We start from the raw sequence: 11,936 nt of genomic DNA, 5'->3' as shown, positions 1-11,936 counted from the left end.
GCCATTGCCTCTTGTCCTATCACTTATTACTTGGGAAAAGAGACCAACAGCCACCTCGCTACAACCTCCTTTCAAGTACATGCCTGCAGAGCCTCGGCCCCGTCAGTGGATGTATCTCCATTTTTCCCTGCTCCCACTCCCACTTGCCTGCTGTGTGACACAACACTCACGTTCTACCCCGGCTTCCTGTTACTGAGTGCCTGGTTATGCTTGGACACACTGGGACCCACACCCAGCCCAGAAGGTCTTGTCTCAAGAGATGTCAAACTTGATCTCAGGATGGTAGGGCTCGTTGTCTCAAGAAGAGGTATCAGCTTTGATCTGGGAGTGGTTTTCCAGGAGCAAGGTGTGTATCACCAAAGCCCCCAGGCACATCTCCTCCACAATGAGGTCTCTAGGTCTTTGTAGAGCAATGGGCTGCGGGGCTACATTTGCACTTGGGAAAGCAGGGGAAGGGCCTCAGGGATGGGTAGTCTCTGTGCCTGTGGGTCAGCCAAGCGTTGAGCCCTGGCACGGAGGTGACAAGAGGACCTAACGCTGCCCGAGACACAAACTTGTTTCTACAGCCGCCTTGGCCCAAGAGTGCCAATCCAAAGGAAGATGGTACGCGAACCGCGAGGAAATTTCCTAGGCCAAATTTACTTGTTTATTAGCCCGTCGGCTCAGCTGTCACTGCCACCGCCAGGGCCAGCCGCCGCCGCGGGTCTGGGGCCGGCTAAGCCCAGCAAGGCTTTAGGGCGGGCGAGCGGCGCAAGCCCGGTAGCCCCTCGGCGAGTGCCGGCCGCGCTGGCTGGTCGGTTCCCGCAACTCTCGCCGGGACTGCCTGGCACCCGCGCACCCCGGTTAGCCGCTGAGGGCGCGGCGGCCGCTCCAGGTGTCGCCGGCACGGGGAAGGTGGCCGCCCCCCGCCGGGGCCGCCGGCGGCACCGCGCCACCGAGGCCAACCTGCGCCGCCCGCCTCACGCCCGGCAGTGGCGGTGGGGCGGGGCGAGGCGGGGCGGGGCGGCGGGCCATGTCGCCTCGCCATTGGCTGCAGCCCGCGGCGACCGCGCTGCGATAGGTGTGCGCCGCAGTCAGTGCCGCCCGGCCCCGCCCCGCCGCGGCTTTATAACGGGCATCCCCATGGCCGAGGCGGGTAACCTGCTGCGGCGGGAGGGGGCAGAGCCGGCTCGGGGCCCCGCGCGCGCCGCTCGCCAACGGACACGCTGCCGCCAGGCTGAGGGGCGGCCGCCCGGGAGAGCCGCCTCCGGTGGCCGCAGAGCCCCGCCGTCCCGCCGCTGCCCCGCCACCGCCCCACCCGAGGGACGATGGTGCCGCGGGCCTGGTGCAGCGCGGGGGCTCGCCCGTTCCTGCTGGCGCTGCTGCTGGTGCATCTTCCTCAGGGTCGCGGCCACCGAGCCACGGGGCCCCGGGTAAGTGTAGCCGCGGCGACGGGGCTGCCCTTCTCTTCCCCCCTCTCGCCCCGCAGCGGCAGGTTACCCCGCCGCCCCCCCGCGCCTTGTCAGCGCCGCAGGTGAAGCCCCGGCGGTCGCTGCCGCGGAGCCCCGGCCGCTCCCCCCCCTCACCCCCCCAGCTCCGCCACCGGCGGCGGGCACGCAGCGACCCCCGGCCCGGCTCCCCGCGGGCGCAGAGGCTCGCAAGGGCCTCCCCGCTTATTAAAAGCCGGGTACCGGCTGAACGCGCGAAGTGTACACATCGGTATTAACTTGTTGGTATTTATTACGGGGTGTGTGTGGAAGAAAGTAGGGGGGGGAGGTTGGCAGGCTGTGTTTTTATATTGTTCGTCTTGCATTTAATGTAGCCCCTGTTCCCAGCACACTGCTTTAGGACTTTTTTTTTATGTTCCCAAGTAGGGATTAAATGAATCCCTTCAATAAAGCTAGATGCCTTCAGCCCAGACTTCTCCCCGTAGGAGTCTAGCTCTGTTTTTTTAATCTGACAATGTTTGACTCTTACTGGGGCTGTTAATTTCACTTACCAACTATTACATTGCTCTGGGGGAGAACCTAACATCTTTTCTAAATATGGTCCTCCCAGTGAGCTAATGTTACCGCTGCAGCACCACTATGGAGTAGCACGAGAGCTTTTAATTATAAAGCTGCAAAACAGTAGCTGTTCTTCAGCCAATGCTGCAATAAAATCACAGCTCTCGGTGAGTGGAAAAACTTGATCTCTCTGCAGGCATGTTGGATGCATTGACCATGTGCGTTCTTGACCCATCAATCTGAAATGCTATGAAATGCAGTACCTAATTAACTTACGTCATGGTTAGGCAAGACCAGGAGTCTTTGGAATCCCCACTTAACCAAAGTATAACAATAAAGGACTTTAGTGCAATATTCTAGTTTTTTAATAGAAGTGCTGTTTGACCATGATGGCTATTAAATGCTTCTCAGATCTATGGGAAGTGTACTGGCTGCACTGGTGTCCTTGTTCAGCTGTGCTGTGTAGCCTCTTTTAGAGCCAGATGTGTAACAGCAACTGTTTGAATGTGGCAAATCAGAACTAGTGTATGCCATAAATTCTTGGAGACCTGTTTTAAAGTATGGGGGAATATAGGGGTGCTTATGCATGTATCTGTATTACCTGATATCAAGCATAAACCTTGAAATTGGAGTGGTGCCAAATAGAGAAGAGCTTTGAGGTGATAAGTAAGAGTCTGGCTGGATGACTAGAGCCCTTCATCAGCACTGATATCAAAATGCTTTAATGAAGACCAATTGAAACAAAGAACAAAATAAAAAAAGCTTGATGGCAGTGCGTAATTGCACAATGAGCCTGTCAGTTTCCATATGTGCCACTTCTGTATACTGTACTTAACAAGGCAGTTCAGTTGCTCCCTTGTCTGTGTCATCTTTGCAATGAGAGCTACTTCAGGAGAGTGGAAAACCAAATACAAAGTACTACTGACTGACTTTTTGCTTGAAGTGAACTGATGTTGCTGTTTCTCTGACTTTGCTATTTCTTCCTTCATGACTGGGGGAGAATATCAGCTGTGAGTACCAACATTTACACTTCTGTAGAAAGGTGTCACTTAAAGTCTTAACTTCTTAAATCTTTAACTTAGGAGCTCTTAAATGGAAGGCTCTGAATTTCCAGGATGTTTCAACTCATGAAGCCTTTCTTCTCACCCTTCCAAGTGTTATGTATCGGTGCATGTGAAGGTGGGGAGTTTGTTTTACTTGTTTGCAGCCATGTTGATTGATATGATAAGCCCCTGAGCTTCATCTCTTCTGGTGATTAGACACTGCCAGTAAAGTTGTCATTAGTATAAAGGTACTATACTTTAGATTCCAATGTACACAAGAAAATTCCTTATTCAATTTTTAAATGATCATTACCAAGTCACATCAGTGTTTCTCATGCTAACTTGTGATCCAGAGTGTATTCCTGTCAGGAACCCTCCCTGGGTGGGGGTGGGTGTCAATGTTGCAGTTTTTGAGTCTGATTCTATAGGTGTTCAGTTGCTAGGTTTGATATTTACCCTTTCAGGTTTTCATTTCTGTATGGTAAGCACTAGAACTACAATATTTGCAATCTGAAATGCTTTTAAAGGTGAACAGGAGTTTTTAATCCTACTCAATGAGTTTAAATGAGCAGCAATAGTGCTTGAAGCAAGTTCTTGATCTTTATTCTTGTATTTCCATCTTACTACTGTAGTGCTGCTGCTAAGCTAGGCAGCCAGCACTGTCGCTGAATACACAGGCAGAGGAGTATGGCTTGCTACTGTTTGCAGAAAATTATGAAAAACTAAGGGTATTGAAGACAAATAGGTGTATCTACATCTGTTGTGCCAATAAGGGATCAAACTTTTCAAATGAAGTGAGTTAGTTCAAGGTGATTACTTGAATACCAAGGTAGATTACAAGTGCAGCTAGTATCTACTGGCCTGCTGAGGTACCTCTGGCTCTCAAAAGATGTACAAAGCTTGCTGTTTCCTGTTATAGTAAAACTATGAGCAGTGACATGAATCCCTTAGACTTGGGAAGTGTCAGTGATCTGTAGGAAACATCTGGCTTTTGTACATATGCTGTGGCTCACTGAGAATTAATAAGTGTCCAAGTGAAGCCCCATTGTAAGTCTAATATCTTGGGTGTCCTAGAAGTACCTTGGAAGCACTAGGCTGTTGTGTGGCTTCTTTCCTCACTTGGCAGAATCAAGAAAAGCTTCTGCAGTGATAAGCAATTGCTTGGTTGCTTCTGCTCTTGTAGGTCTAAAGAGCACTGTGGAAGTGACCAACTTACTATACTTGGAAAATGTCTGAAGGATGTTGCCTTCTGGAAAAAGATAATCAGGCTTTACTTTCTATTCATATTGTCTTCCTGTGTGCCTCTCTATCTGCTGGCATGAGATCTGGAGTTGTGTGGCAAACCAGGTCTTGTTGTTTCCCCTCCTTGACCCCAAGGTGATAGATGGGGAGCTTGACTGACCTACTGTGTGGTGCATTTGAGTAATACTCTTTCGTAGCAGGTTAAATAAATTGTGCCACTAAGCTCTGTTTTCCCCCATCGGGACAATAAATTATGACCTTTGTCTTTCTAGTTCAGAAAGACAGATCTATGTAGGCCTCCTGCTTTTTGAGTATAATGCCTGACCATTATGAACTCTCTCCCTTTATGGTAGAGAACTGTTGGTGGCAGAAATGACAACTACTGGCACAGGAAAATGGTGGGTGCTTGCAGAAGGAGCAGAACATGACTGCAGCAGTCAAAAGCTGTCTTAGGAATGGACTTGGATTTCTGAAAGATCGGGGACCTGTAACCCCAGTGACTGCAGAGGAGTAAGAAATGGGAGGGGAGGGCAGAGCAGTCACTGCCACTTTCCTCCTAGTTTCATGTATGGAAACATACCATATCCCTCCTTGAAAGTAGTAGATAGTAAAACTCTGAAGATATCTACAGATTCCAATGCATAAACTGAAGTGCCACAGAGCAATGGGAATTCCCTGCTGCAGGTACTAGCCAGAATCCCAAATAAAAACCTTGATACAAAGTGCTGAAAATGCTCCTGCAGCTTTGCCATTCTCTCTGGAGGAGCAAAGAGCATCGCAGCTTGTGCCAGGGAGCCTGTGTTCATCTGTGTGCTCTTACTGCAGCCCTACTGGGAGGGTTCCACAAAGCATGGGTCTTTACACATGCTCTACTAAAATAAGGGAGACTGTTCTTCATGAAAGGACATGATGAAAATATTCTAAGACAGAAAGTAAAGGGCTCTATGTGAAGGAGATCTAGAACAGAAGAGTGAAACTTAGGATAAGTTTTTAATGACTGAAGTTTGTTTCTTGGTTTGAGCTTAATTGTTACTCTGCGTTGCAAAGGTCTACACTGATAAGTAACAACTGAAGCACTTTAATGTTTTAGATTTCCTTACTGTTGGAGAGACTCATCTTAATGAAGGCATAAGTACCCAAAGGCAAGCCTTTAGAAAAGCATCCCCTGACAGGACAAATTTGTTACTCTATGGCAAATAGCTTTTGGTTACAGATACTGTTTTGGTTGGGTGAGAGATGTTCTTGCCTAAGTGGAAGCTCTAAATGTACATAGAGATATACTAATTATTTCTCCCTCTCCTTGCTCCTCTTTGGGCCTTTAATGTTAGGCAGCTCAATTCCTTGATGTGTACCAAAGAAACTGATCTGATTTGCTTTTTATACATCATGCAACTGTGTTGAGGCACTGGATTATTTCTTCTGTGGAGAAGTATTGGAACATGTTTCAATACATTGGTATTGGAACAGTGGGTCCTGCTCTAAACAGGAAAATGCTGTAGGATGCGTCTTGCTCTATGCAGTCTTAGAGTTGGTGTTTTAACTGCTTGAGCTGCTGATTTGGCTGTGAGAATATTTCACTCACGTTAATGATGTCTGGTGCTAAGGAAAGATTTCTGGCCACCAAAAGATTTGGTACAGAAAAAGAAACTGCTTATGTATTTCTGCTGGTGGAACACCTACACTGATAACCTCTTGGACTAGTTTTCAAGTTTCTAGCACTAGTCATGTGCTAAGGTAATCTTCACTGCCATCAGTGCAGAGCAGATGCTGTCTTGGCATCTTTCATTTCCAGATGGCCTGAAGCAATTGGTAAGATGACTGTAAACCTCATTTCAGTGGTATAGTAGCTCTGAAATATTAATACTGCTGTTTAAATATCTTAGATGTTCTTATCCTGCCATCTCAAACTAATTGCGACATTACTATGTCAAAAAAACCCCAAACAAACAAAAACCCATTTGTCTCTTACTTGGCTGCTGAATCCCCAGTTCTTCTGGGGCTGGCACACCTGACAGTGCAGTTAAGCATTACACAATAAACTCTATGCTCACATTTAAAGCTAGACACAGAGGCAATACAGGTGAAACTGAAGCTCATCCCTGAAGGCTGCTGTGCTGACTGTCACACTTAGCCTCCTGTATGACAGTGTGATGGCTTCTGTCAGAGCCCCCCAGCAGCTGCCACCAGGTCTTTGGTGCTGAGGCGACATTCAGGGACTCTGGAGCACAGCAGACCTTGAACCAAGCTTGGTGTGCGGTGGCGGTAGTTCACTGCTTTGTCGTCAGGTGAAATTCTGGCAGAGAAGTGGATGTTATAACTTGCATCTTGAACTATGAAGCCTACTTTTTTGTTGTGTTATAAGCTTAACTGCTGTTGTTGTGCAGGTAGGACTCTAAGCTTCCTATACTTGTTTGTGAGAAGCTCTTCCATTTGTGAAGTTCTTGCCCCAACACTGGAGACTGCCATTGCTGTGGGTGAATTGCTTCTGCGCTGGAGCTTTCTGGGCAAGGTGTGAGGTCAGTGTGAGATGTTTGCTTACACAGAAACTGCCAGGATGTGATGAATGTGGCATGTAACTGTCCCACTCTCCTGACTGGCTCACCTGAGCAGTTGTCTTGCGTTCAGCAGCTTACATGTGAGCCCTGTGAAGCTCTGTGTGGTGGCTTTACTGCCTGTAGGTATGAGGAGGGAGTATTCTGGCACTGAAACCCTTCTGGTGATGACTGAGAATGCAACTCTACCTTTTTTTTTTTGTTTTCTTCGTTTTGGAAGGCATTGTAACTGTAGGAGAGTAACCCCAGGAAAACATAGCTAGTCACACCAGAGTGTAAAGCTTGCACTCAGGGCAGTGAAAACAACCGCCCACTGTACAAAGGAGCTCTTTGTATGTGACCTCATGTCGGCTATCGGCAGCTCTTCAGCCTGAGAGCATTCAGCTCCCTCAGGATGAAGCCTTACCTTGCAATCAGGCTCATGGCTCCTGTCCTGGATGCCTTTTCTCCTTATCACAGTAGCCTCCTGATGCAACTTAAACTCCTGTGGGATGCTGCAGTAACACTGCAGATAGTGTTAGTGATATTCATGAGCATTAGAGAAGAATCATCTGCTTGTTTGGTGAGGAAAACATTGCTTTGTATAGCGGGCCTGCCCACTCACAAATGCTATTCTTTACGAAACTGAGGAGACAAATATGGCTGTTTTGCTTCCCTACAAGAATTGCTCTGAGGGAAGCCTGTGCTATCTGAGTGAAAGACCTACATGCTGGAAGTGTGGTTCCTACAGTGTGGGGAGGGGAGATGGAGCAAACAGAGGCTTTGGCTTATGAAAGGATTCATTCTAGTCTCAAGGACCTTTCCAAGGTAGCCTTAAGATGGGCCTGGGCCTGACTGGATCATGCTAAGGTGCCAGTGGCAGCCTGGAGTAACAGCCTTGGTGGAAGGCTGTCCTGCCAGATGTTTCTCATGCTGGCTTCTCTGGGGCAGTTGTGCTTCTGTTCTCAGAGCAGTGGCCTGGAAGCCCCCAAAGCCTCCAACTGCTTGCACTGTCAAACTCTTCCCTGGCGGTCTCCCAGCTGTAGCCTGCTTGGGAGGACATGCCTGCATGTTGAGTTTGTGCATTTTTGCCTCCCACTGGCTTGTGGCTGAGCCAGCTGCTTTTGAGGGCCCACTGACAGGTGTTCTCACTTGGAGTGGCACGTAGCTATGCAGTGGGGAAGTGAGGGGTAGGTGTGAAATGAGAGCAAACTTAGACCTTGAGGGGAAGCACCTGTGCCTAGAGATGGGAAAATAACACTAGTTACTATAGGAACAAAGGCTGCATCATTAAAGCTTGGCTCAGGGTTTTGTCAAGTAGAGTCTAGCAGCAAAGCCTGGACAAGCTACCCACCAGTGCTGCTGGCAGACTCTTTCATGCAGGTGGAGGAAGCCATACAGAAACTGGTGCGTGTAGGCAGGTAACTTGCTCTGCCGTGGGCACACAGACTCCTCTCCTGGTCTGGAGCTGGAGTTCCTGAGGAACAACTGCTGCTTCTGGATGAAGGATGTGAATGAATGAGCAGGAGAGTAGCACAGGGCTAAGTGCCAGAGTACTGCGCTGCTCAGTACTTGAGTACAGACCCAGACTGTGCCATGGTTCTGTAAACTGGCTTGCCTTGCCTCAAACACTTCGACTTGGAGTGGCTAAGGGGAAGAAGCAGACTGTCTGCATGCAGCATTCTTTCTGTGCAAGGCATAGACTGAATCTGAGAATGGTGCAGTAGGCTACATGGCAGCCCTTGTCAGTCCAAAGTTAAATTTGTTTCACTGCTGGAAGAGCATTGGCCTAGCATAATTTTTTCCTACTTGAAGTCTTATGGCAAAGTGAAAGAAGGCAATTTCACCCTTTTCAGAGTGGAGGAAGCCTGCTATTTGGCTCCACTGAGACATTTGATTAAAGCTGGGATTGAGGGGATGGTAAATGTGAGGGCTTTCTCAGGGGTGAACTTCTGATAGAAAGAAACATAGGAAGTGGAAAGGAAGGTGCAGAGTAATAAAGGGGAAGTAGGACAGATGAAATAACTTGCTTTTCTGAGGTTTTTCTTGGCCACTGGTCCAGTTAATGATAGTTGGAATCCTATCCAGAGGCAAATGCTGATCCTTAAATAGGGAGGAGAGGTTCCAAACACTTAGTGGGCAGATTCTGTTTCGGAGTTTCTCTTGGCTACTGGTCCTCTGTTACCATTAGCTAGGTCACAGACTAGAAGGAATGTGGAAAATGTTGTCCCTCCCTGTTTCATGACTGAGATCAATCACTTAAATTGCATGGGTAAGCCATACTTTGCCTTCTGATGAGAAAAGTCCACTAGCTTAGCTGCTACACTTAGGCTTGATGCATGGAATAGTGCTTGTTCTATACTCTTGTAGAGTTCCAGAATACTGGGTTAAGAGCTCTTGCTTTGGTTATACAGAGAACCTGAAATAAGAGATCATCTGATCCTTCAGTTGTAATTCTAGTAATTTAGGGTTTGTCATTCCAGCAAATTAACACAATCCAATGCAGCCTTAATGTAACTATCCTGTGTTTCACAGCCACCATGATACTGAGTGGACTCATGGCTGCTCCTTGGGCTACAGAAGCAGCAGTGTAGCTACTGCTGGTATAGAGGGGGAGTGAACCGGGAATCAAATAGATAAGGAAGCATCCTCAGGTGAAAACACCTGGTAAAGGTAGTGGTATCCCTGAATATACAACAGGGATGCATGCCCAGGAAAGGTGTCCAGATGTATACTATCTTTAGATCTTGCTTCTGTGTGTATCGGATACACAATACTCAGAAATAGATAGGATGATAATCTTTTGTTGTGTCATAAACTCCCTTGAGTAGCATGAAGATTAAAGAGCCTACTCTAGCTGGTACATGAAACCATTTCCCTTCCTGTTTCTTTGAAGCGGAGTTATGTGCAGTCTACACTTAGGCTTAAACAAATACTTGATGGAACGAGGTGCAAGTTAAGAATTAAAAAGCCAGAAGCTCTTGGGTGTAATTTCCAAGTGGAGGATATTAAATGAGTTGGAGTTTGTGGATACTGGCCAGAAAAAGGGGTTTGTCTGAGCCAAGTAGCTACTTCTGATTTGGGTCTAGTTACCATACAGAATGGTGGTAACCCTCATGGGCTTCTGCCTGGAGTTTTGCATTTGGCTTATTCCTCTTTTAAAAGTGAGGAGGCAAGTGTTGCAAAAGTAGATGAGCTGTGTGCAAAAGTAGCTTTTAAAAATGTGTGTCTAGAATGCTAGAGCGTAATCTCCTCCAAACTTGTAAGTTTGGCTTTTAATATGTATGTTTATCACTTAGTGGAAGCAAAATATTTCTAAGGTAGAAGTCCAGAAAAGACTGATTCATATGAAATGAACAGGGCTGTTCATGCAATGAACACTGCTTTTTTTGCTACACAGTTCTAGAGGTTAACTTCACTTGTTTTCCTTTTTGTGTCTTAATCTAAGAATACATAAATCTAGAAGAACTTGCTCCGCCCTTTTAACTTAAACAATACTAATATCTACCTCCAAGGCTTTGGAGTTCTGTCAGGCAAGGGACCTGGTGCAAGGCAGTAATGCAGCACTGCTGCCGTATTTTCCTGCTGTTGTAGTAAACTGTAGCCAAGTGGATTCTCAGTGCTGCTGGTGATGTTATTTGCCCTCAATTAGATGCAATGCATCTGAAATGTTCCTGAAAATTATGCTAGATGCAGAAATCTGTCCTTCTAGAGGTTTAACTTAGCTTCTGGAAGATGTTGCTGAGGGATAGGATATCTTAAGTGCAATGTCCATGTGTTTACTTATTGACTTTAGGAGAATGGTGCTTCTGGCTGCTGTACCTAAAGGCCTCAGGTTATTCTAGAGATGCTGTCCTGTGGCTTTACAGGAAAAGTCTGAAGTGATGGCAAAGTGGCTACTGCTTGTATGAATAGGTAATACCTAATGGTGGAAGAAGGTATTTCAGTTGTGGCTGGCGAGCATGCTACCTAACTAGTGGCTCAGGCTTTCTATAAGGAAGTAAACATTGAAGGAATTTGCTATGAATTTTTATCAGGGTTGCTGCCAGTATTCCTCTGTTGTTGTTGGTGTCTATGGGCTATCTTTCCTTCTTTACTATTACACAGGTACAGCCAGTATTTTTAGAAGCAGGACTCATACCCTTAGGTGAAGGATTGAAAGTCAAAGCTGTCCTCTATAGGCTTTAGCTCGTTAGGTGCTTTGTAGAGCCAGTGATGTTCTGCTGCATTGAGGCAGGATGTTCTCTCATTGGCAGTAACTGGTCTTGCACTCACTTTACTTTTCCTAGTTTAAGCTTGAACTGTAGAAGGAGTAGTAGCTGCAACTTCTACAGACAGTTACAAAATGGACATAAACATACTTTGCTGGTGATAGCATCTTAATGATGGTTAAACCCATTGTCTGGAAGTATGGGGAAGTATGTATGCCCAAATTTTTTTTTTTGGATGCTTCAGGAACTTCAAGGGAGCTGAGTGTTCTCTTCACAGTGAACTCTGGAAGAGCTTTGTGCTCCAACTTGGTGGTGGTTTTCTTTTTTAAATTAAGGACTCTTACATTGAGGCAGGCCAGGTGATTCCAAAGCAGCCTGGATGTTACTGGCTGTAGCTGTTGAAGAATTAAGTTTTCCAAGGCTGCCAGGTTTTGTCCTCTCCTCACTTCCCCTGAAGTAACAAGTGTGTTGGCAGAAAAAAAAAAAATTGCATTCTGCTGGACTTGAGCTGTTGCCTAAGCTACTACCCTTCTTAAAACTTGCAAAGTTGTTAAAATCTAACTGCAGGAACTCTCCTGAACTTCACAGCTCATCTATCAGTTATGCACACCCTGAAAATCAGGATTACGTTTAAGGTGGGTGATGGAGTTTTACCTAACTAGTAAAGTTAAACTTTTGCCATGTTGTCACTAGTATAGGTGCTTCTTGAAGGTGAATAGGATGGGGAGTGGGAAGCAATCAGTGTGAAACTTGGGCTGCTGATGCTTTTCTTGTCTTAGTCTCATTGACAACTGAGGACAATCTAAATTTCAGGATTTTTATTGTGAATGATAGATACCTAAAGGAGTTCCATTCTAGCTGGATTTGGAAGAGAAAGAAGTTGAGCTTTTCTTTACCACAAAAGAAAGTGCTGCTTTACCTGAA

At 46.6% G+C, this 11,936-nt stretch overlaps 1 protein-coding gene across 1 annotated transcript in view; it reads left to right on the top strand.

The window, feature by feature from the left end:
• Positions 1 to 1,307: 1,307 nt before the first annotated feature.
• Positions 1,308 to 11,936, top strand: part of SMOC1 (SPARC related modular calcium binding 1) — a gene marked incomplete at its 5' end in the record, with an annotated part of 130,009 nt that continues 119,380 nt past the window's right edge. The window contains one exon of the mRNA XM_082485732.1: positions 1,308 to 1,412. Coding sequence (XP_082341858.1) covers positions 1,308 to 1,412 — 105 coding nt within the window. The remainder of the gene's footprint in view (positions 1,413 to 11,936) is intronic.

This window comes from Vanellus vanellus (genome assembly GCF_965231255.1).
Source record: "Vanellus vanellus genome assembly, chromosome: 6".
In the NCBI taxonomy this organism is placed as follows: Eukaryota; Metazoa; Chordata; class Aves; order Charadriiformes; family Charadriidae; genus Vanellus; species Vanellus vanellus.
Note: the sequence above shows the minus strand (reverse complement) of the source record. Positions and strands in the feature narration are given on the sequence as shown.